This window comes from Ascaphus truei, chromosome 5 (assembly GCF_040206685.1).
Source record: "Ascaphus truei isolate aAscTru1 chromosome 5, aAscTru1.hap1, whole genome shotgun sequence".
In the NCBI taxonomy this organism is placed as follows: Eukaryota; Metazoa; Chordata; class Amphibia; order Anura; family Ascaphidae; genus Ascaphus; species Ascaphus truei.
This window is the reverse complement of record NC_134487.1, coordinates 103,908,596-103,934,432: the sequence shown is the minus strand read 5'-3', so window position 1 is coordinate 103,934,432 and position 25,837 is coordinate 103,908,596. Positions and strand designations below refer to the sequence as shown.

At 44.5% G+C, this 25,837-nt stretch overlaps 1 protein-coding gene across 3 annotated transcripts in view; it reads right to left on the bottom strand.

Annotated features, from left to right (window-relative positions):
* USP44 (ubiquitin specific peptidase 44) overlaps positions 1–17,656 on the bottom strand; it is a 41,588-nt gene extending 23,932 nt beyond the window's left edge. For all 3 annotated transcript variants that reach the window (XM_075600391.1, XM_075600392.1, XM_075600393.1), the window contains exons 1-2: positions 17,437–17,656; positions 12,735–14,231 (exon numbers count right to left, since the gene is read on the bottom strand). In XM_075600391.1, the coding sequence (XP_075456506.1) occupies positions 12,735–14,168 (1,434 nt within the window). In that variant the 5' untranslated portion in view covers positions 14,169–14,231; positions 17,437–17,656. The remainder of the gene's footprint in view (positions 1–12,734; positions 14,232–17,436) is intronic.
* Between the last annotated feature and the right edge of the window lie 8,181 nt (positions 17,657–25,837).

Below are 25,837 nucleotides of genomic sequence, written 5' to 3'. Positions count from 1 at the left end.
CTGTCCCCCCCTCCACGCTTACCACGTCCTGGCGTCACGTCGCCACGGCAATGCGACGTCACATGACCCGCGGCGTCATTTGACACTGCATTGCCATGGCGACGCATGACCAGGAGCATCTGAAACAAGTAAGTAGAAGTTTACAGAGGCCCTGCAGTTCCCCCGGCATTAATTTAAATTGAAATGTATTCTGTTAACCCCGCCCCCCCGCGTAGCGAGTCTCGTGCCCCCTTTGCGCACCGCTGTGCTAACTCACGCTAAGGCTGCGTCCATAGATGGACCAGCCGTGCTGAGGCGTGCGGACGCTCCGCGCTGAGCCCCTGCATCCTCAATGAGGATGCCTTGAGAGGGGGCTCACACGTGCGTCCGCAGGCATGCTCAGGCTTTGGAGTTTTCAGCCGAGCGCCAAGCTGTTTTTCAGCGCTCTGTCGGCTGAAAACCTCCAATCACTGCACAGCAGCGTCAACGTCACGGCGCTGTGACATTGACGTCAGTGCGTCGCGGGCGATTGGCCCAGCGACGTCACTGCCCCGCCTCCAACCACCTCCCCCCGGCTCCCTTCGCGCACGCTGGCTCGCCTGCAAGTCCGTGCAATCGCGCTGACTGGAGCAGGCGAGCCTCAGCGTTGGCGCGCCTCCGCTCTCCCCACCCTTCTATGGCCCGGGCCTGAGAGATACACAGGTTGAAGTCTGCAGTCTATTTTTGTTACCATTTCAAGTGAACTGCTACATTTGGTTCAATTTAAACTGCATAAGAGCTACATACTCCATTACTATTGGTTCTGCTACAAAAGAGGTATAGTGTATGAGCACATTAGATACAAGGCTGGAACCTATAACGTTTTACTGCCTTGATTGGTTAAGGGAATTTAACCCCTCCCTGATATGTATATTTATTGAAATATCTTCATTTTGTAATGCCTATGCAGAGAGGAGTCATATACAGGCATACCCCGCATTAACGTACGCAATGGGACCGGAGCATGTATGTAAAGCGAAAATGTACTTAAAGTGAAGCACTACCTTTTTCCCACTTATCGATGCATATACTGTACTGCAATCATCATATACGTGCATAACTGATGTAAATAACGCATGTGTAACAGGCTCTACAGTCTCCCCGCTTGCGCTCAGCTTCGGTACAGGTAGGGAGCCGGTATTGCTGTTCAGTACGTGCCGACAGGCGCATGCGTGAGCTGCTGTTTGCCTGTTGAGCGATATGTACTTACTCGCGAGTGTACTTAAAGTGAGTGTCCTTAAACCGGGGTATGCCTGTACCCATATATCCTTTCCTCTACAGGATATTCAGCATACGTACACACCCACTCAATCGACGATGTCTGAGTAGAAATTCTGTGCATCTGGTATTATAGGACACACATATTAATGCGTATATGACAAGTCCCATACTACTAATAACAGCACAGTTCCACGTCTACTCTGCACTCCTCTACAGGGATTTTACTTGAGTCACATATTATCTATTTGATGTAAAAAAATGTTAGTGTTTTATTTTAATTACTGATTCTTAGTCTACCAGACAGCCTATACAGAAGATTATCTGTTGGAGCATAGGATTTCTATCTATCTCTCTATAGCAAACCCTGAGTGCAATTTTGGAGGATCTTTTGTTACCCATTCTGGATCATTTCTGTGTATTCTGTATTCTCCTCCTATGCACCGCGTTTAATTATTACACATATTTATTTGGTGAGCGGTTTGATTTACTCTTTTTATGATGTGTGAAATATACATAAAAATGTTTGACAAATTCTCTATTTTTGTCAGTTCAACAAAAATGTAGTAAGTACACCCCCCCCCCCCACTGGTTTACCATGGCCTTTTAGGGGTTAATCGTGAGGACCCACATAGGTAGTGATACTTCTCCTATTACACAGGATTGGAGGCGAGTCAGCAGATGCCATGCATGGCAGAGGGGGTGTATATATAGGAAGGAGAAGGTTCATCTAGGAGGTTAGGTCCTTGGAGGAGTGAGAGTGGAGGAGTCTCAGTGTATATAGTTAAGAGGTATTTTCCAGAGTATATAGGACAGACAAGTCCCTGTTTATTATGTTCTAGTTAGGGACAGTGCCCCTTCAGATAAGGTCACGAGAGATGGTCAAGGTGAACCCAGCAGTTCACAGACGATGAGGCATGCACGCTACAGGAGGTCCCCATATTGGGGACCCCAGGGTGCCATAGGATTATCTCTATAAGCAGATCCACACACGCCTCAGTTACAGTCTGTCTAGGAGCAGCAGTTCAGAGACAGAAGTGGGGTGTAGATCCCTTTATCTATATTGAGTCAGCCAAAGCCAGAGAAGGGACCCATAGGGACAGAGTATAATGGACGTTATGAGGAACAGGGAAAAAGTCAATTAAGTATAATCCAGTGAAGCATTCGCAACACCCCAAGGTGTTAAGTGAGGGACCCTGGGGGCCAACCGTCAAGAGTACATATGCACCATATGAAAACTGATGACACCTATACTTATGTGTCCATGTGAATGGATGAAAGGAGTCCTAGTAAAAGGGGGCCTAAATAAAGAATGTTTGTGCTACAAAAGCTCCTGGCGCCAATCATTTCCATCTTTGCTATCTCATCGAACAGCCGCACGAACCCTACACCCCGAGTAGCCACTATAGAGAGACTAATGTAAACTCCCTAGGAGCCGGGCAGGCAGAGTTACAAAATTTTTTGAAGAAGAAATGTGTAAAACAATTAAATAAGAGTGCGTCCTATAAAAAGTGTCCCTAGATAAGGAGGGGGGGGGGGTTGGGGGGGATATCTATAGTTCCAATATGAGATCCAAAGTGGGGAATTTTCAAAACATTCTATGGAGAGATAGACCTCCTTCAAACAAGGATCTCGGGATATAGCTGAAGGTCCAAATTAGTACATAACAAACAAAGCAAAGAAGAGCAGGCTCCCATAGTGCTATCTATCAGTACCCATCATATTAAGTCATACACTTGTGTTTTATATTTTGCTTGCCCAGTATTCACTCATACTGCATGGCCTCATTTTTAGAGATCTAGATAGATCTATATAAAATACTATAGGAGCTTGTGCTCATGTTTTTGTTGTTTGTAGGTTACACAGAGGCGCCTGCTTTTCAAACTTAAAAGGGAGGGCATCGTTTGGATATTGGGTCAGGGATTCCCTCTGAAATCCCAGAATTCCCTTGGGTCTGTTTATCCAGTGGTGTATAAATTCCTACTTATAGCAGCAACGGTGGGGGTGGCACCAACATTAGGGGAGGGGAATTCTCAGATCATTATGTTCACCTGGACTTGCAATGGTGGGGGAGGGGGTTCCCTCATTTAATCTTGGGAGGGGTTTGCGCCCCCACACAATCTCACATTTTTACTGGGGTTTCTGCCATGAACATTTAATATGACTGCTGCTGGAAGTGGAGCTTTGGCATGATCCTATAAAGCTTTATAACTCTGGGAGATAGGAGAACAAGAAATAAGTCTAGTTAATCCTGGTTTTCCAAAATATATACCTCAATAAAAAACAAATGAATATATGCCATGCTGCATGTAGGAAGGCATCTTTTTATTATTACCGTTAGCTGCGTTTACGGTTTCCTGTGCGCGTATGCTGCAGAGGCGCTTTATTACAAATAACATGCTTAGATGTTCTGGTAGCTTTAGGGTGTAAAACAAGGATATATCGACTGTGGAAATGTGACAGAATGAAGGATTTATACAAGTTTATATTTACTTGACATTTGGACCGACATGTCTAATATGTGAGACATGAAACCATGGGATCGATTTACAATCTACAGGTTCTGCTGGGGAAAAAAAGGCATATATGATTTGTTCAGGTGTATAATAAATACAAATACCACTTGTGGTGCATCTGCATGTCTCAGACAGGTCTGCAACCCTGTCTCTCTCCATTATCGCTTAGCATACAGTGCTTCCACTGCAGCCAGGGATTCTGGGTAATGACATGCAAATGAGCACTGTGAGTCACTCTTTACTTCTTATCCACTTTAACATAGAGACCTATAAGCTTGTGCCTGACATTACCCAGCTTTTCAGCACAGCCTGGGTTAAAGAAGTGCAGAGACAGTAAACCTACTCACAGACACTTTTGGGTCTCAGTGTGATGTTGGATGCTGGCTATGCAATGTGAAGCTGGTACGTGGGTATAACCAGACATAAAAAAAATTATGGTTGTCCAAAAAACCCCCACCGTACATGAAGATTATTGTTATTGTAATTTGAGCATTACTGGCTTTAAAAACAGAAAAAACAGATAAGTGACCAAAGACTGGCACTAAAAGTCCCTAGAAATTGCACTCATTATCGATTGTAATCTAATATACATAAAGTACCAGTTGAATAACTAGTACCACTAGTATGAAAATATTACAGACAAAATGGGAAATACCCACACAACCAAAACTATAATACAACAAAGAAATATACACTTTTATTACATACTAAAATATGACGAAATGCATAAAATGACAACTAATTTACTATAAACTAAAAAGTTTGACTGTAAAATCTAGAAGGGTTCGTTTTGACTTGTTATAGGCGGACCCGAGAGTGTAGTACATTCCTACACTAGTACACCTTTCCCACTGACCCTTTTATATAGTTCATTTTTCTATTTTCACAATTTAATTTATTTCATTTTATATTAATTTATGTTTTCCTCATTTATTAATATTTCGTTGATTATATATACTTGTGAATCCAATTGCTACTCACATTGCCTATTCATTGCAATACTCAGGATTTATTACGTTGTTGCCTTGCATGTTTTGGCTTGCCTCTCAGCACTGAGCATTTCCTGCCAGCATTACCTCACTCGGGTTGGATAGTGTTTTTGTGCTGTTCATCAAGTGCTACATAATAGCAACATGTCACGTTCTGAATATTCATGTATTGGAGAATATACCCCTCCCTTTTACATATTCCAGCGCAACCATTGGTTGCTGAGGGACCAATGGGCTTAGCCCTTAGGGTATTTAGTACCACACTCCCACTAGGCATTACACACCCCCTCCCCCTGAGAAGAAGCGCGTTGATCACGCGAAACGATCGTCGGGTTTAATGACGTCACTATACGTGGGAACGCGACGGAACACACATGCAGCTTCCTCTATTGATTTGCACTGAAGATACGCGAGATACACAGGACGTCTACCCTATTGCTGTCCTTCCAGTATTACATATCAGGTTGTAGATTTCCTGCTTCATTGTAGGTTACTCAGTTTCTAACAGCAGGCTAAATTTATTTATGTCTATGTTTAGCCTATTATACATTTAACCCACTGTATCCACTCTGTACCATCATAATGATGGTTACCAACTCAGGTGTGACATATTAATGTTTCTTTTGGGCATGCTTTAATTTGAGCTCTATGGAACTATTCTGTGTTGTAATGCTGTTATTCTGCATTGTGCTATGGTGAAGCTACTTAAGCTGTGTTAGTGTCTTTTGGGACACTGGCTCCTTATATTTTGATGAGGCATTTTGCATAGGTTCATACTAGCACCTTTAGTCACCTTATATTTTTTCCGTCTCGCCCACGGGGATCTTTTTAGTTTATAGTAAATTAGTTGTCATTTTTTGCATTTCGTCATATTTTAGTATGTAATAAAAGTGTATATTTGTTTGTTGTGTTATAGTTTTGGTTGTGTGGGTATTTCCCATTTGGTCTGTAATATTTTCATACTAGTGGTACTACTTATTCAACTGGTACTTTATGTATATTAGATTACAATCGACAATGTGTGCAATTTCTAGGGACTTTTAGTGACAGTCTTTGGTCACTTATCTGTGTTATTTCTATTATTTTCCCTATGCACCGTTGATAATATCTTCTCTAGTTGGTGAGCAAGGTGTGTTCTTATGGCATTAAAAACAGCAGCATTTCTTTAGTACTCAGGGGTACATACTCGCTGAGCTTGCAAAGGGTTAATAAACTAAAGTTCTGCATTATCAGACTGAGCTTTCGAAAACCTCACAGGTCTCTTCTTCATGTTTAGTGGCAGGTGTCGTTTGTATCGCCGAGATGTGCAAACATTTTCATTAAGGTTCGTGAACCAGGCAAAAATGTGGCATATTTTCCTCACACGCAAGAGGCATTTGCGCAAGGTCTGGTAGCTTTTCACACTGCCATTTTAGCAAAATGTGGCGAGAGTCTGGCACGGTATCAAGCTACTAAAAATATCACAACGATTTCGCGAAAAAAAAGGGGAAATGCAAGGAAACGCCGTGAAACATTGCGCAAAGCCAGTGTCAAGGCTTTCACACATCTCTACTACCGACAGTACAGAGGGAACAAAAAGACCTGCACCAACTTATTTCATAAGTTGAATGATATATGCACCACGTGTGGGCAACTCCAGTCCTTAAGGGCCACCAACAGGTCAAGTTTTCAGGATATCCCTGCTTCAGCACAGGTGGCTCAGTCTTTGAGAACTGGAGTTGGCCACCAATGATATACACACACTGCTTTAACAAAACTAACGTTCATTTTGCCTGGGACATCATCTCTCTAACAGTGACTTCCCAAGCTGCAGGTATAATAATGCAGCTGCACTCAGTCCAAGAACCTGCAGGGATTGTTTTACAATTGGAGTTATTTGAAAAGCTTTTACATTTAGACCCGGACAGGAATTGGCAAAAAAAAAAAAAGACAACTCGCAATTCGCTTGGAGCTAAACAGAAAACTACTGGATGATGAAGTGTGTGATAGATGACAAAGCCAAAAGTAACAGCACTTTGTAAACAGAAATATTTTTGCTGTACATCTTAAAGCTGCAGTTCAGGCAATATCCTGCATGTGTGTTTTTTTTAATAAATCAGTTCTGTAGTAAGAAAAAATACTTTTAGCATTTTCTGTTTAAAAAAAACAACTTTGAAAGACCAATTTTCTTGTATTCTATTTTAACAAGCATGTTTGTTCATATAGCAACCATTTGCTAAGGCACTGCCCCTTCATGTCCTGTCACAAACCCTGGCACACCCCTTTGTGAGCCCTGCCCGCCCTCTTGCACATGTCAGTGGAGAGCTCATGAATATTCATAAGCATTTCACTCAAACGGAAAAAGGGGGCGTTTATCAGATACCAACTTGTAATGACGTCACCAATCTTCACTGATCAATCAAACGAGAACGGATTGACCTGCAGCTTTGATCTTCAGTAGGTAAGTTGGTATTACACACATTTAACTATTGAAGTAAAAAAAACACTTAAAAAAACCGGCAGCTTGAACTGCAGCTTTAAAGCAGCAAAACATCTGTTTTGTTGCTGAAGCGGAGGTCTCCGGAGCAGAACCCCATTAATTCCAGCTCCGGAACCCCCTGCTTCCAGAGATACTTGCCTCCGTAGGGGGTGCTGGTATCTCTATTCAGGCAGGGAGCTTGTGTGGCTAAAGAAATGGCGGTGTTTAAATGTTCAGCGTCATGCAGGCCAATAGGAAGCCGTGATGTCATCCGGTGCAGCTTCCTATTGGCCAGTGTGACCAGGACATTTAAGCTTTACAGAGATACCGACACCCCCAAAAGAAGTAAGTATCGCTGGAAGCAGGGGGTCCCTGGAGCAGAATGGAACATTTGATCTCAACCAAAACGTCGCCGGCGTTCTGCTACCAGGACACTTCGCCACAGGGGAGCTCGCCGCAAGATGCCATGGTGTCCAGTCCGCCGCGCACCAAACCCAACAAGCAAAGCCAGGTCTGCCTCTCCGACAACTGCATGTTTAAATGTCCCGCGCTGGACCGCTACGCTGCCTAGACAGGCTGGTCTGACGCGCTATCTTTAGATGTCCTGCGGGACATTTAAATATGATGTGTCATAGCGGCTGTCTAGGCAGTGTAACCGTCCCATGCGGGACACTTAAACATGCAGTTGTCGGAGTGGGCGGTCGGACGCAGGAGCGGAAATTGCGGCGAAGTGTCCCGCACCGAAATGTACATGTGGCGAAGCGTCCCGGCTGCAGAACGCCAGCGGCATTTTGGTTGCGGCCAAGCGGCCGTGGCGAAATGTCTTAGACCGTCCCTGGAGCTGAAATGAATGGGGTTCAGCTCCAAAGACGCCCCTCTCCTCCCCCGGCATTAATCTTAGAATTCTAAAAAGAGGAAAAAATAATTAAAAAAGCAGAGCAGGATTGCTGCTTTAGGCTACGGCCCAGCTGTGTGCGCTGCACGCACGCCAGGCTTGCGGTGCGTGCAGCCGAGTTCCCTGAGCTGCAGTGAGCTGCAGGGGGAAACAGAGGGGGGGGGAGGGGGGCATGACTCCGGTTCGCCCTCATTGGCTGAACCGCCGGGGGTCGTGGCCTAGCGCTCCGGCGCTACTACTAATCACAAAATGCAGTAGTCAGCAGGGACCTGGACTTATGTAGGACAGGGGCTTTGGCAAATGAAATGCAGCAGATCACCATCACCTTACCAAGCTGATGTTATTTTCACAGGAAGGCATAACGGCCGTCACATTTAATGGTGCAGGGAGACATGGATTAAACGGATGTCCATTCTCTAAGCATTGTATCCAAAGAAGAAAACAAGGAAAGTTAAATAGATTTTCTTCATCTTATGTCTGAAAGCACCACAAAGACACACCACAAAAATATAACACACCGTTTTTACATGACTGCGGAACAATGACACAGCCATCTCAAAACCTCACCATAATAATAGGATGTGACATTTTTTCAAATTACGGTTTCAATTTACTCAGTACAAGTGTCATTTTATCATCAATTTAGTTTATTTTTATGTTGCAATTTCTGTTATTTCTAATGTTTTGCTTGTTTAATAAATATATGTTGATTTTATTTATCTTGTATATCTTATCTTTCAAAATTGAACCAAGTGAAACTGCACCTATTAACTCGCCACCTACAATCTGGATTAAAAACATTTTTCACGGAACGCACGTGCATTTTTGGGGCACAGCTACAATCTTGCTTGGCTCGATTTGTCTCTTCAATTAATCTGAAAATTTTAAAAGGTTGCGGACACCTTCAACGAATCTAAGACGTGGGAGAAAAACCCAGCTGTGTCCAGCACAGGTAGTGTGGGATATTACCAAGCCTTGTATTTCACTTTCTATATTGCGAAGCAGGGATTTCCACCTGGCAGGTTTAGGGGGGATATTTGTGGCTTGTTCGCTTTTCTTTGATTAAAGGTAGTTTCACTTCGCAACACGCATTAGATGAGCAATTAAGTGAGAGCACACATACATATACAGTCGAAACGGCTGTCTGTGGGTAGGTTTAATGGCTATGCATCTTAACCCAGGCTGTGCTCAAAGCTGTGCAATGCAGCAAGCATAAGCTTATAGGGGACCATGTGATAGGGTTTTGAAGCAAAAGGTGGCACTGTGTGCTCATTTGCACGTCATTTCCCAGAATCCCTTGCTGTAGTGGAAGCACTGTATGCTGGGTGATAATGGTGAAAGGCGGGGTTGCAGACCTGTCTAAGACATGCAAATGAGCACACAGTAATATTTCCATTTGAGAATATATATATATTATATATACAAACACACACACACACACACACACATTTTTATATGTTTAAACCAGATATGCCAACTCAAATATCACAGCAGCAAAGAGTACAGAATACACAATTTATATTCCGTGAATTAGGAGCGAGTTGGTGCCTCTTGCGTTGCTGAAAAATACTGCAGCGATTGCAGAGGGAAGATGGCACAGCCATAAAGGGTTAAAAATAAAAATCACCATATTTAAGAATAAAGTATTCTACACAATTTATCCGAATCGTAGACGGTCAGGATCTTAATGCAAAATGTGTGCCCTGGAGGAAAAATACAGGCAATCTGCAAATGACACATTTAAACATGATAAAGAGGAAGTGAAATAGATCTGTGCAGACTAGGCTGTCGCTCGGCGAAGGACAAGCTATCGCATCTCACCGATACAGCACTCGGTCCCAAACACCTGCCCCCTGGTCCATAGCTAAGTGTCAATCTCTAGCACAAAAGTTACTCCATATAATGCATTGCTGGCCCACCTGGCAGCACTAGGGTTAGTGAGCAACATCATATATCTCTGCTCCTTGAAGAATACTATAGTACAGGGGTGGCCAACTCCAGTCCTCAAGGGCTACCAACAGGTCAGGTTTTCAGGATATCCCCGCTTCTACAGGTGGCTCAATTGAAGACTGCACCACCTGTGCGGAAGCAGGGATGACATGAAAACCTGCCCTGTTGGTGGCCTTGAGGACTCGAGTTGGCCACCCATGTACTGTAGTACTAGAGAGCGTAAAGCCACAAGCTCTGTGTTTGTGTGGTCGTCGTATGTGTGCACGAGTGTATTTCGAGAGGGGGGGGGGGGGGGATCTTGTGGTTTGAGCGGTGCTTTCAAGGGCTTTGCATGCACCAGAGAGTTAGGGGGCTTTGTCTGTGTGCATTAACGCTTTTGTAACCAGTGGTACCCCCTATGTGAGGGTTAGTTTCCATGTTCATTTCAGGACACGAGTACAGAGCAAGGTTAACCGGAGTAAAAACAATGATTTGCATGCAGATAGCAATGCTGTTTAATTCATGTTTGCTGGCAGCACAGGCTTTGATGAACAAACAGGACAGTTCTGCAACTAAGCTACAGGTGCTGGTAATGTCATTAAAACATATACCACAGTAACAAACCTCACTGTGAATGGGTTAAAAGATGCATTTTTTCATTATACAAGTGCAGTCTAATCTCCTGCTAATTCCAATGCTGAGAAAGACAACACAAGATGACGTTCTCATTCATTCATTTTTCTTCTTAAAGGAATCTGGCTGAGGTTCATGCAGCTAACTGATGGATTGCTACAGTCAAACAATGAAGCGACGGCACACACCGGTATATTACCCTTCTCAGCGCCCTAATTACATACCTGGCAAGCCAGAGGCCTGATTGGCGTAGCAGGTGCATCGCGGGGACATGTTTCATTTTTATGGGGCTGATCAGGCAGAAGGAGAAGTTGGCCCGATCAAAACATAAGTGGTGCCCTGTTACCGTTGAAGCGATCACAAGCACAAACGCCGGAGGTCTGTGGTGCCACCGAACTACAGTACTCACCAGTAATAATCAAAATATATTATGCAAATGGAAAGTACAGAGAGCCGGTCAATGATCAGAATGTGCAAACTGCGATTCAAAAAGCACAGTAGCATGTACCGTGGGATTCATTAAACACACTGCTGTGGTTTTAAGGGACAGTTATGGCGCACACAAAAGCCCATTGGGAGCCTGCAAAGCAGCGCAGTCCTCATGCAGCGAATGAGGGAAGAACGCTGCAGTGATTGCAGATCATGGAAAAATCATAAAGCAGCAGACGTTTTTACAGTCAGGAATAAACCAAATTTACAGCAATATTTCACCAAAACCAAAACACTGCTGGAAAGTTTTCAATCAAAATGATGTGATTAGAATGAAAAGTACAAGACATACGCGGTTATTTAACTATTCCTTTAGCAGGGCTTCAAAACACGTGAAAAGAAAAGGTTCTGGACGCTTGACAGAGCCCAAGCACGCTGTTCATAAGCGCAGTACTGATTCTGCTTACTCACAGTGGGTTTGGGTGGTTATGCTTGACTATGCGTGGATAGGCTTCTCTCCCCATGTCCACCCCACGCAGGCAGAAGGCATTGCTCACGGCTCCATCAGTGAAGAGGTTAAACAATGACAATATTCTAACCTAGTATAAACAATTATAAGATATGTCCTCTGAACCTGGAGTGATGAACCTCAACATGCAAGGCCGGATTCACCAAATGGTGCTGTGATGTTACCCTGCGGAGCAAGAAGACAGAAAGCACCCCTTGAATGCTGTAAGGTGTCTTCTAGCGCTGGAATGTGGAGTTAAGGCATAGCACCGTTTAGTAAATATGGCCCGTAATGTATAAACGTTTCGCCTTCAGGAGGTGGGGGAAAAAAAAGGACAGGCTACAATTAAACTACTCATTCTCTATGCTATAACTCAACCTCAAAGTACAGCAGCAACCTCAGCTCCCTATATCACACAAAACGGACCCAAACAATTCCGATGTGATATTTTGTTGGTTCTATTCCACGTCGCGCGCAGATTATTCAGACACAGATTGCTCTCCATTACCAACGCACACAGTGTCTGTTTTCTATGCGATGGCAGCAAACCGCATCTTACCTCCTCTTTGCATTCACACACATTCTGCCAGAGCCCTGCACTTTTCAAACCACTGTGACATGAAATGCCGTTTGACACATTTACCAGGATGTGATTGAAAGTAACCCGACCTCACACTAAAGACAGCTCACCAGACATTCATCTCATCACTGACAAGTGTACAAAAAAACAGTAAAAAAAAAAAAGGTAGTGCATTCCTACTTGTCAGCAATGTGGCAAATACATCCCCGAACATAAGCATGCAAATTATTCCCTCCCTCAAGATGTTCTCCTTTTGTTTCCCTTCAGCCAATCTATTGCGAACACATATAACACACAGATGTAGCACGTGAATGGTTAGAAGGCCCATCTGGCTATATCTTCTAACTCTAGAACTTGTACACTACTTAATCTATGGTATTGTTCCTATTTCAGGTGTCCTCAAACCTAACATCAGTGACCAAAAGCCACAGGAGGTTTTAATATATTTTCAAACAGATCTAATTAATTGTACGCAATTAGAGTATGACTACGTAAAAATGTAAAATAGTATCCGGTACAACAGTAGGAATTTGCCAGTTATGACGTGATCAAGCAACATACCTGGCTGAGAAGCTGTCCATGAAAAATGTTGTTGACCACATTCAGGACTTGTTTGATGAGTTTCTTTTGGGAGCTGGGAATCAGGGCGGGATACCTGGTACCAGTTGTCTCCAGTTCCTGTTGTACTTTGTCCAAAAGTTCACAGAGGAATTCCTGAGCATCTTGCTGGGCGTACCCACGGAAGGCTGGGATCAGCCTCCAAACTGAGTGAAGCATGGCAAAGGGGGATACCAGAGCCCACTTACCAGACCACATGACTTGGAAGAGGGTATGCAACTCATGGCATAGGGAAATGTGCTTTGAACTAGGCTCCTTGGGCTGAATAAGCTCCATGTTTCTACTATTTGATGCCCCACCACTAAGGCCAGATGACAAACTTGGTCGCCTTGCTAAAGACCTTTCAACTTTAGTGTGCGTTTGTTTTACATTAATAAGGTCCGTCGCTGGTGGGTGTTTGCTGGATGACCTGGTTTTTCCATTGGCTGCAGCTGCCAACAGTTCCTGAGTTTGATTGAGATCGAGCTGCAGAAAACATTCCCTGAAAACGTGCAAATGACTCAAGATCTGAAGTATGGAGTTCATATAGCAAGTGTTGCCCAGGTTTCTAAGTCCCGTTACCCCGGGGGTCATAGTGGGCCGCCTTTTTATTGGGGAATCACCTATTTTTTTCAAACGCACTTCATCCGAGGTAGATGCTGATGGTGTTTGTTTTGTGTTGGGGGCAAGTTTTTGGTTTGGTTTTTCCATGGTTGGCAATACCACTTTTGGGGCTGCGTGCGTTTGCTGTTGCAGGCGAAAACTCTTTCTCGGGGGAGTGCTTTCCATCTCTTCTTTCAATTTTCGCTTAAGCTGCTGCCGCCTTTTTCTCGCTACCTCCCTCTTCTGTTCGGTCTCCTCCCTCACGCGTTCCTCTTCAAACTTTTGCTTGCCCTTCGGTGTCAAAGCAAACCATGATCGAAAGACCTTGCCCATCAGAGCGTGCCTCCGGTGCCAAAGAGCGGTGAACATGCGGTCTTCATTTTGAAGAAGGGCTTGAGCACCACCGTGAGAAAGGTACGAGTCATCAGCAGTTCCCATGGACCGCACGGTCCTTCCACTACGTGTTGTGCAATCATAGTTTTGACTTTTGATTGCACTCAGCGTGCTGCGTAAGAGCTTAAGGTCACCAGTGGCATTGTCATTGAGGACATAATCGTCACAGAGGTAACAGAAGACATAGAGTTCATTCACCTCCAGTGCCACGGGATGTTTACTTTCCTGAAAGTGTCGCAGTGCATGCTCTTCAATATATCGACCACAAGCCACATGTGCACAGCTCAGGCAGGCCCACACGGACTCTGTAGTGTTGCAGTCCACGCAGTGCCACTTCTGAGGGTTCAGAATTGAGTGGTCCTGGGCGAGCCGTAAGCGGCCAACGTGTTTACATTTATCCATCTTCAGTTCCGGTGGTCAACTGTGCTGCACTTGGTTTGTACCATCTTGCACATACATTTTGACCTGCAAAATAAATATAATCAGTAGGATGTCAACTTGGCAGCCTATGTTTTATTGCACTATAAAGACTTTACATCTCGGCCCTCGGTTTAGATTTTAAGGATTAGGATTACACACAACTGGTGTAAAAAAATAAATAAAACACACACACATACATACGTGTGTGTGTGTGTGTAAACCAAATGTTAAATCTTAAACTCCTGTATACAGACATAAAAACATAGGCAGAAGGTACAGGTGGCTAAATCTTCTAGGAGACTACAAAATCATGTCCATCTATAGCAGAGTAATTACTGAAAACGTACTCTTATGCTGATGAATCAACACCCAAACCAAACCAGGAAATTAAAAGGAGCACTCGCTCCTAGGACAAAATGAACTGGTGGCAGAAGGTTGTGATATACGTTAAAAATAAACAAAAAGACATGTATAAGTATTGTAAAATATTTTTAAAATAAACACACACATTTAAGGTCTCCACAGTAACCAAACGCTTGGGACATTTTTACTATCTTTCCTAATCTCTTCTGTGATAAAACTGTTAGTACAATATTGTTCTCTCTCAGGATCTTTAACTAATGTTGCTGGCAGGAAAGATGAACATCTAGACTTCTTCCCCTTTGTTGCTTTGTTTGGCCAATGATGGCAGCAAAATTAGTTTAACGAGATCCTGAGAAAACAAAAACAGCAACAATTACAAGATCAGATTAAACTAAAACAGCGCTGACGAGAACAGAAGCCGACTCATTTTAAAACATGAACCAACATTAGTGAAACTTTTAATTTAGGTGGATTTAATATTTTTAAAGAAGCCGATTACATATATAAAAAGCCTGATGTTTGTATCCACTACGTGGAACTGCCCCTTTAAATGCTGTTTAATCATTTCTTAGTCTGGAGGCATTTCTAGAATAGAAACCAGGGTCACACACACACCTAACCTTTTTAAATCCATGCAGGTCTGCAGGGAAAACAAATGAGCTTAGCCCTCTGGGCCACTAGTGAATATGCTATGAAGCACACCTTTCCCTTGCTCAGAAAGATCTCAGAACCATACATTCTAATTAATACTGTGGGAATCTTCCCAGGTAACCGGAAAGCAGCTTCACAGCATACAAAAGAGAGGCCTTCGAAGTGTAAAGGAAGTAACGACCCTTGTGAAGGTTCTGCCAATTAAGTTTTCGTTTTGCCAATTACCATTGTCTTTTAGTCTGACTTTTTAGTTTGACATTTTCCCATGGAAAAAAAACCGCAGCCTGAAAATTTAAATGATTTGCAAAACTGTTACAAGCTACTTTATAAGCAAACATTTACACTTATAAAATTCAATGCAAACACTAAATACCGGTATATCAAACATGTCGACAAAGCAGCTCTCTAAAAAGGGGAAAAAAAAGGCAGACCGGGGTGAAATACACCACTAATCCTTCAGACTTCATCGCAACCTCAGGCACCATTTACAGCAGCAAATGTTCTAATTCAGGAAGGTTCTACTATACAAGAAATCTTCTGTTTTGTTTTAACGTGATTCGCTTCTTATGCAACACAGCTGCCTCGAATGCATGTAAGAATCCTCACCGTGCCCTGCTCCAATGTGCAGAAGAAGAAAGGGACTAAGAAGACTGGCAGCGATTATCCACATCAGCGACTACATTAGGGTTGGACAAGTAAAAATTGACTAACACTGGGGTGCGAGTGGAACAACATTTTGGAAGTCTTTCACTCATATTTTACAACACATTTGGTGTGTGGTGTCCAGTTTACAAGGCATATACAGGAGCGAAACAGTGGCATGCTCTGGCATTTTGCCGTTTTGTTATATTACGTATTAGCTGGGTAATTTATCTTGTGTATTTGTTCCACCAAACTAAAAACAGGCAAAAAAAAGAACGTTTCAGGACGGGTTTGTGAACTGACTGAATCAGTACGGTACAAATATTCATCAAGAGGGAAGTGAACATGAAATCTGAATTTTAAAAAAAAGGTAGCCGTCACATTTTTCCAATGCCTGGGTTTTATTCTTTTTTTGGGGGGAGGATTGCAAATGTTATATATTTTAAAGACAAAGGGAGACACAAGGTGTGTAAAAATCAACATTGTTTCAATGTTCTCCTCCGAGCAATATTTTAAGGTTCTGGGCCTATTTCCACGCTTCTCCTAACAGGTCACTATGCGGATGCAGTGGGACTTGGTAACGGGTGTGAATTAAGATAAAGGCGGGGGAGGGGAGACAGACTGTGATATTACTATTGATCTGGAAATCTTAAGATTTAGTCAACGCAGTAAAAAAAATAGCCAACATTTTCAAACATTTAGAGTGAGATGAGGGATTTCAACAGATTAAAACCCTTACTTAGTTGAGGTGCCCAGCAAAAACTCCTGCAGTACCCAGGATAAAATACGTACACATACATTTCTACTTCTTTCAACAAGACATATTTAAGAAATATTAAGGCATGTGGCAAACTGCTGAAATGCAATAGTATCATTACGTTTGAGTAATGTTTGTGTCCATTCAGCTGCGACCTAAAGAACACCCTAATGGACAATCATTTCTCATCATTAAACCGCTAACCTTATTAAGAAAAAGCAGCCACTGAGTGTGTTGACAGCCTTACTGCTTAAAATAAATGTTAGCCAACAAATGTGCACAATTTAAATACTCAAAAGGACACTGAAAATATTTTGTTGGTGCAAGGCTGGGACTGTGACAAGCACTGCAGGAGTGGGGTTATCATTAGCTTACCACCCAGACACCCAAATCAGTGCTGGGCATGGTTTTCCCCTTTTCTGATAAGGGCAGGTTTGGGAACAACACGCTGTAGAAGTTTGGTCACCATCAAAGTCTCAGATCACTTGATAGTGGCCAACGTCCTACAGGTCAGGGAAGGATAGCCTAGCACGAGGGGGCTCAGGGAGGAAGCCTTTTGTGTCAGTGCTCGCCGAACAAGAAGCCTGCCACATAGTCTGGTAGAGGGGTGCAAATGCTTGGCCACTAGTCATTACGCTCTTGCCAATAACCGCACATTATTGCAGTGAGGGGCACAGAGATGCTATAGCAGCCACTGGCACTTGCAGGCGGTCAGAGCGGCGGCTCACAGCCCGGCCTGGCTGCACCCGGGGCTCAGCGCAAGGTCACGAGGGAAGGAGAGCAGCGCGAGGACATGTCCCATTGTCCGGGCAGGTCACGTCACAATGAGGCACTCACCGCGCGGACGTGTGCTTCCCCGGGGAGCGCGAGGCCACCCGCGCGGATCCCGCACGCGACACGGGGGGGGAGGAGGACAAACAATAACAACAACAAGCAAAACAAAGTGGCTTTTTTCCGCTGAGCCCGTGCGGCTATCTCTCGACGAGGATGACGTCTGGGGACGGCCGCGGGTGATCCGGGGAGAGGAGGAGGAGGAAGCTTCGGCCGCCGGGGGGCTGGGCGGGGGCAGCAGAGTTGCGCAACCGGGCGGCTCGTTTCCCATTGGACCGCGGGGCAGAAGGAGGGCGGGGCTGGAGGGGAGGAGTGCGCCATCTTTGGTGCTGGCAAATGACCCCACGCGGTGGAGAGCGCAGGGATTTAAACTCGGAGCAGCACCGGGCATGTTATTATGCTGCATGTAACCATGAATGAGGACACACGGTGTCAATGGTCGAACTGCGATGATACAGGATTGGTGTACACAGCAGCGCTCCTTTTTGTGTGTACAGCCCCAGGGTGGTAATAATAATAGGTTTTTCTTGTATAGCTGACAGTGTATGCGGGGCTGTACAGATCATTTTTTTTGCAGACACAGTCCCTGTAAAGTTTACAATCTTTAGTTTTTGCTGCCTGAGGCACAGGGAGATAAAGTGACTTTTCCAAGGTCACAGGGAGCTGATTTGAACCAGGCTCTGCTGCTTCAGTGTCAGTGTTTTCAGACTGTGCCTTTACTCACTGAGCTGCTTCTCTTTTATGTGCATCCTCACGGTACCATTACTTTTTCGTTACACACTTAGGGGTAGGTGCACAGAAGTGCGTTACATTTTTAGCATTGCGTTAGTGCCATTTTCTGTATCGACAGCTGTAATGCGTATCCCCAAAGGCGCTTAGCGTTGCGATGTACTCGCAACCACATGAAAATTAGCCGATCCATCGTTTTTACCGAATGTTTTGATTACTTTCAAGTCATCATATTGTAATGAGCAGTTTACCCGTTGGCGCATTGGCAATAACGCTACGAGATTTAAGTGCTTCCAAAAGCTGGCGTTGCCTACAGCCAGACCCTGCTTATCATGGAGTTATTTCTGGGAATAGCTTAAAAGCAATGTGATGAGTATAGGACTTGACCCCCTCATTCCAAAAAGTTACACGTTATACAAACGTATATTAGGGATCATATAAATGTCTGAAAAACCTCAAACTATATTATGGTTTTTAGCGATTAAAGTGATATGTTTGTGTGAGCTAATATGGTATATACTGTAATGTAATACTGACTGTATTAAGTATGGGTGTACAGTAATGTATTATTTATTTATAAAATATTTTACCAGGAAGTACATTGAGAGTTACCTCTCGTTTTCAAGTATGTCATGGGCATAGAGTTAAAATGACAAATAATACATGGTTACAAATACAGTTACGTAAGAAAACAGGGTATACATTATATACAATACATTGCATGCACAGACAGATTTTTTTTTTTGTCGGGTACAGTACCACTTTTTTTTTTTTTTTTTAAAGGTACCTTTAACCACTGCACAACAATGGTGTGAGGGGTCTGCAGCAAAACAACATGTTTTAATTCATAGGAAGCAGCAGTGTTCAAAGTGTGATGGTACATGGGGGGAGGGGGAGGGGAGGCAGGGGTACAGAATACCACAGCAGTTTTATTATCATGGTTGCTTTTCAAAGAAAAGGGAATTTAGTTGCGAAATCCTCACCCTTACCTATTGTTACAGCTTATATTGTTAAATACAGTCCAAAAGAGCCTTGTTTGAAATTGAACACATGTAGATCTCTTTTTCAAGTAGCCATCCAAGCTGCCGGGTTTTTATTTTTTATTTCTTTTACATTTCCCCTTTAATATGTGCATCAATACAATCCACATAATAAGTAATTAGCTAAGTTGCCGATCGATTGGTGAATATTCGGCTTGGGGGTTCACTAAATGGCTGTCAGTGAAGCAGAAGAGGACCAAAGATGCAAAGTTCTGTGGGGAAGATCTAGGCAGTCACTAGATACAATTGGTGCACTGCTGGAGAGAGGGCAGGGCTCAAAGAGGGGTGTGCCAGAGACTGTTTCAGAAGAGGAAGGGGATGTGACTTTGTAAATTGTTGTTATAGAAACAAAAAATGCTTGTTACATTATTGTCAGTGTTGTTGTTTTTTTTTTTTTTTTTAAATGTTACAAGTATTTTCTTATAGTACAGAACTGCTTCACTGTATTAAAAAAAAACCACATAGGATATTGCTTGGTCTGCAGCTTTAAAATGTTGCATGATACAACTACTTTTTAAGCCACTGCAGTCACTGGGAAGCAATGAGTACATGTAAGGCCTGGGACATAGTGGTGTGAGCAAGGCTGAGCCGTGCTCACACTCGGCACTGAGCCCCTGCAGCCGCAATGAGAGCGGCTTTAGCAGGGGCTCGCGCACACGCCCGCACGCTTGGGGAAGCGTGTGTCTCAAGATGTTTTCAAATTTGGCGCTCGCCGGAGCGCAGGGCCGGTCACGTAAGCGGTTCGCCCAATGAGGGCGAACCAGCTCTGTGACGTCACTGGCCCGTCCCCAGACCCCTGTGTAAGGCCAGGGAAAGCACCGCTTTCCCTGAGCCTCAGCGCGCCTCCGCCCGGATAAAATCACTATGTCCCAGGCCTAATGCTCAAATGTTCTTTTTGTAATGCAGGCTCCACAGGCTTTTTGCATGTCCACAGATCTAGGCCCATATTTACTCGGCGGTGCTATTCCAGCACCAGAAGATACACATTCACTTAATAGCACCACTTTGTACTTATGGGCCTCAGTGCTTCATGAATGTATATATCTGTCAACTAACTTCCTAATTGAGAGCTGCCCAGTGTTTTTTTGTTGTTGTTTTTTTTAATTGTAATATTTTGAAAACTTGTTCTTCACTTTTATGGTTTAATTTAATATACCCCGACGCAGCCGATCGCAGAAAACACGTTACTAAGGGGTTTTCCGACAATCAGTTTGGCACATATTGAATGAGCCTCTTTAGAGAGGCGGTACGACATACGTTTTGGATAGATGTGTGCTTGGTTATTGTCAGTGGGTGTTTCCTTTTTGAGATTTACAAATCAAAGTGGGTTTTATCCCTCACAATGTTTAAAAAAAAAAAAATGAGTGGTTATCTCAAAAATAAGTCTGGATAGGAGTAACGCCAAGGCATAAATATGGTCATGTTTTTTAAGATGGCTGCTTTTTTCCTGAAATAACAAGATATTAACCCTATGCTAATGAGCTCAATTCTGCCCGTTTGCTTTTACTCAGGGAAAATCACATCTGTTCCTGTTTTAGGTAACGTCCTGTTATTTTCCCTTATTTAAAGCAGCAGAACTGGTGACACTTTTTTTTTTTTTTTTTTTTTTTTTTTTTTAAAATAGGTTTGAACCAGGGGGTCTCCGGAGCTGAACCGCGCTAATTTTAACTCCGGGGACCCCCTGCTTCCCGAGATACTTACTTCAGAAAGGGGTGCTGGTATCTCTTTGCATTTTAAATGTCCCACCTCATGTGGGCCAATAGGAAAGCCACGAGGGATGATGTCATGGCTTCCTATTGGCCCGTGGGACATTTAAGCCGCCATTTCGATAACGCCAACTATCCCAGCCAGAGTTGGTGTCGGTACCACTTCCGAGGTAAGTATGTCGGGAATGTAAGGAGAGGTACCTGCTCGAACCTATTCAGCTGGTTGCGCTCACTGTCACATCTGGTGATGTCAGAATGACCCAACGCATTTCATCCACTGTGGACTTCTTCGGAGGCAATGAACGCGACCAGCTCACAGTTCGGGCAGCGTGAGGATTTCCTCAACGCACCGGCATTGGCTCTATATTGAGACCGATGGAGGGTATTAACCACCCTACGTCTGATTGACACCAGCACTGTTTGGCACTTCCGTTTGCACTACCCACATATCTACTCTCTTGTAGATATTATATGTTATCGCCTATTTTACACTCCAATACATACAGACCTCTCTTCCGTACGGTTCACTGCTCACTATTGGTATTTACTTTGGGAGTTCATAGCTCACGTCCTGAGGGACCTTTTCTTTGTATAGTACAGCACACAAGATTTTGCTAAGCACATTACACAGCATCCAGGGGACCAAGGTGGTCCCACAGTATTATCAGAGGTTGCCTCCGGCTGAGAAATGCTCATGTCTCTTTTTCTAACATTTCAGGGGGGGGGGGGGGTTTCTGTATCGTTTTAGATGTATATTCATTGACTGAAGAACCTCTTAATAAAACTTAACAGAGTGCATAAATAGGGATCCTTTGTATATACGTATGGTTAAGTATTTCGGGACGCAGGGGGTCCCCGGAGCTGAAATTAACGCGGTTCAGCTCCCGAGACCCCCAGCTTCAAACATATTAATAAATAAAAAAAACACAAAGTGTTACCAGTTCTGCTGAATTTAACACAGTTTAGTAATCTGAGCCTACGTGTAAATGAAAAAGAAAAGCAGAACTATTCAGTATTACCACTCACCGTACTATTTGAACTGTAGCCATTTGTACTATCATATGGTTTTACTGATCCCTTCATAATTATTAGTCTAATGGGATGCTGTAATTGCTCCCCTGGCTTGTAATAGAGACACTTAAAAAAACACTGCAGTATTTGTAACGCCTGCTTTGTTCTGCAACGGCTGAAAGTCACTCGGCAGCGGGAGTAAAATAGCATTATTGAAGTCTCACTCTGCGATGTGGACTGAAATGTGGTTCTCTGCCAGCTCACTACATAATGAGACACGATGCAGTGAGAGGCAGCTCTATACCATACAAATCATAGGAGGATGTATAGAACAGGATGGTGAACACTCTATATGTGCTGCAATCTTTAACATAAACAGCCACTCGTGTTATGATGGATATAAAAAAAAAAAAAAAAAATCACCATTTTTTGTATGTTCTTTATTGCATTTGTTACATGACTGTGTGTTGGTCCCATTATTGTACAATAAGGCCCTAAATCGCACAAGTTGCCGCACAAATCGCTCACGTTTGTAACCCACGGCTCCATTTGTTTGAATGGAGCCACTGCAAATCATAAAACATGTGGCAGTAACACGTTGTTGTGCGATAGGGGGGGTGAAGTAACACGTTGTGCGATAGGGGGGGGGCAGTAACACGTTGTGTGATAGGGGGGGCAGTAATACGTTGTGCGATAGGGGGTGCAGTAACACGTGCGATAGGGGGTGCAGTAACACGTTGTGCGATAGGGGGGTGAAGTAACACGTTGTGCGATAGGGGGGTGAAGTAACACGTTGTGCGATAGGGGGGGGGGCAGTAACACGTTGTGTGATGGGGGGGCAGTAATACGTTGTGCGATAGGGGGTGCAGTAACACGTGCGATAGGGGGTGCAGTAACACGTTGTGCGATAGGGGGTGCAGTAACACGTTGTGCGATAGGGGGGGCAGTAACACGTTGTGCGATAGGGGGTGCAGTAACACGTTGTGCGATAGGGGGGTGCAGTAACACGTTGTGCGATAGTGGGGTGCAGTAACACGTTGTGCGATAGGGGGGTGCAGTAACACGTTGTGGGATAGGGGGTGCAGTAACACATTGTGCGATAGGGGGGTGCAGTAACACATTGTGCGATAGGGGGGTGCAGTAACACGTTGTGCGATAGGGGGGTGCAGTAACACGTTGTGCGATAGAGGGGTGCAGTAACACGTTGTGGGATAGGGGGTGCAGTAACACATTGTGCGATAGGGGGGTGCAGTAACACGTTGTGGGATAGGGGGTGCAGTAACACGTTGTGGGATAGGGGGTGCAGTAACACATAGTGCGATAGGGGGGGCAGTAACACATTGTGCGATAGGGGGGTGCAGTAACATATGTGTATGTTCAAATATAAAGCTTTTGTTCAGGTTTTGTAAGGGATCGGGGGACACGCGCCTCTCAGCGGGTCCCCGTCACCTCAGCTCCCAGTGCGGCTGTCAGCTCCGGTTCCCCGCGGCTCCTTACCTCTCCTGCCCCCACGCCGTGCCGCTCCTCCGCGGCGCACGTTGCATCCACCCGCACGCGGCCGTGGAGCGCGCATGGCAAGCTTACAGTGCGCGCGCACCCGATCCTCTTACTCGTCCTCCCATGCCGCTGGCTCCGCCCCCCATCGGCTGCAGGCGATTTCAACTACTCACCTCTCTGAATCCCACCCTGCTCACCTGGACCTATCCCTGGGATCTCTCAGACAGGCCTCTGCTCCACCCCTTGCTACCATTGGTCCTCCTGCATTTATAACCCCTGTCTGCCCTCTCCTTCCTCGCTCTGCATAGTTCTCCTGTGACTCCTGTGTGCAGCTTTCTATGCCAAGCTCTGTTCTCTGTTACAGCTCTTGTTCCTGCCTCTGCCCCTGTTGGATACCTTTGAATTTGATCTCGGCTCTTGTTTGACTACGTGTACCTCGCAACCCCTGGACTCGGCTTTGGACCTCACTACGCTGCTTTCTCCTGCCCCTTACCCATGGCTCTTGGATATTGACCCTCTGTCTTCTGGAACCCCGGACTCAGCAAGTGTCACGTTAACCCTTTCTCACCAGGCCCGGCAACGCACCTTACCACACTCCGGGCACTCTGTTTTAGGGGATGTGGCTGGCTGGGGTCCATGTTCCTCATCTGGTGGACTTGCCCTCAGATGACCAATATGTGGCATCATGTCAATCTACTGGTGAACATCCCCTTGGGAAGCGCTTCTTAGCAGACCAATAGCGGATAGCAAGAATTGATAGCACAGATCTTAGGCACGTTCTATAGTGCCGGGCGCGTGCTGCGCCGTGCGCGGGCGCGGAATTTTAGTTGGCTGACGTCAGTCAGCCTTTCTATACAAGTGCCGCGTGCGCGCGTACGGCAGGGAGAGGGGAGCCGACAGACAGCGGTGAAGATGAGGAAAATCATATTTTCGTGCCACTGCCTGCGCTCAAATGTGCGTGCGTACGTGCGTGTGTCAAGGATTGCAAAACAAAACAAAAATATTTATTAAACTTTTTTTTTTTCTTTAAAAAAAATCTTATTTAGGACTTACTTTCACTCACACAACCCATGCACACACATATACTCACACATACTCACACACACATACACATTACCTGCAGCTCCCGGCTCTATAGACAGGAAAAGCATGCGGCACTTGCACGTGCGTTCGCATAGGAACGCACGGCTGCATGCTGTATATAACATACAGCATATTTATCATAATGTCCATGATAAAGTTGACCATCTTCCTTAACGATAGAATGGAAAAGTTCATCACAACATGGGACCCATGGCTGAACAGAATAGGTCCGGCGGGAGGGGTGGGGGGTTTGAGAGCGGACAAATCGCTTCTGACAATATAGCCGGGTCATGGTCTTGGATGTATGCTCAAAAATCTATACAATACAATGTTTAAAACCATCTAAAGGTATGATGAATGGATGTACGTATACTCCCTCAAATGCTTACCCACGCCCTCCCTATCACCCCTTATCCTCCCTTTCATTTGTGTATTAATTTGTAAAAAAACTAAATAAAAGATAGTTGGAAAAAAAAAGTGCTTTTCGGTGTCAACTGCACTTTCAATAGCTAAGCACCCAAGATATTATCAGGAGCAGAGAGTCTGAGTGCCACAACAACTTGCTGCGCGGCCAACCAGTTGGACCATGTCTGCATATAGCAGTTTAATACCTCAAAAATAGGGGCGCAAAGAAATAGCATAAAATCCTTCATGTATTATAAAATGAAAAACATTGAATAAGATTACTCATAAATGTAAAAAAAAAGTTATAAGCGCCTGGTTGGTGGAGTAAAGGACTTGCTTCCTGAGGAGATGGGCACATCTGGTGACACAGTCGCCAAGGACGCCATCCCACGAGACCAGTCGCAGTGAGGGACGCAGCGGACTACAACCCAGGGGTCGTCCACACAGCTTGAGGTCCGTAACAGCAGTGGATTTCCCAAGCTGCGAACCTATCCAGTCTCCGTCAATCGGGGGCAGTAGGGCTACGCTTATAGTGCCGGCGACGGTGACGTCAGGCTGCGGTTGCTGGAAAAATCTAATTGAGATGACTTCCAGCGATCGCGACCAAGCCGTCGCGTCGTGCTTATCATACGCGCACGTGACGGCGGCGATGCATTTGTTTTGACGCAATGTCGCGTCGCTGTCGCCGGCACTATAAGCGCAGCCTAAGGAGGACGCAACCAGCGGCTGGGTCCATGTTGGAGTGTTTACTCCACCAACCAGGCGACTATAACTTGTTTGTTTTTTTTAATTTGTGAGTGCAATGTTTTTAGTTTTATACTGTAATATGTAAAGGATTTTATGCTATATTTTTGAGTGGTTATCCTGACGTTTGGGGCAGCAGAAGTGGCACCCTATTTAACTCTATATCAGCAATTCTGACTAATTGTGAAAATT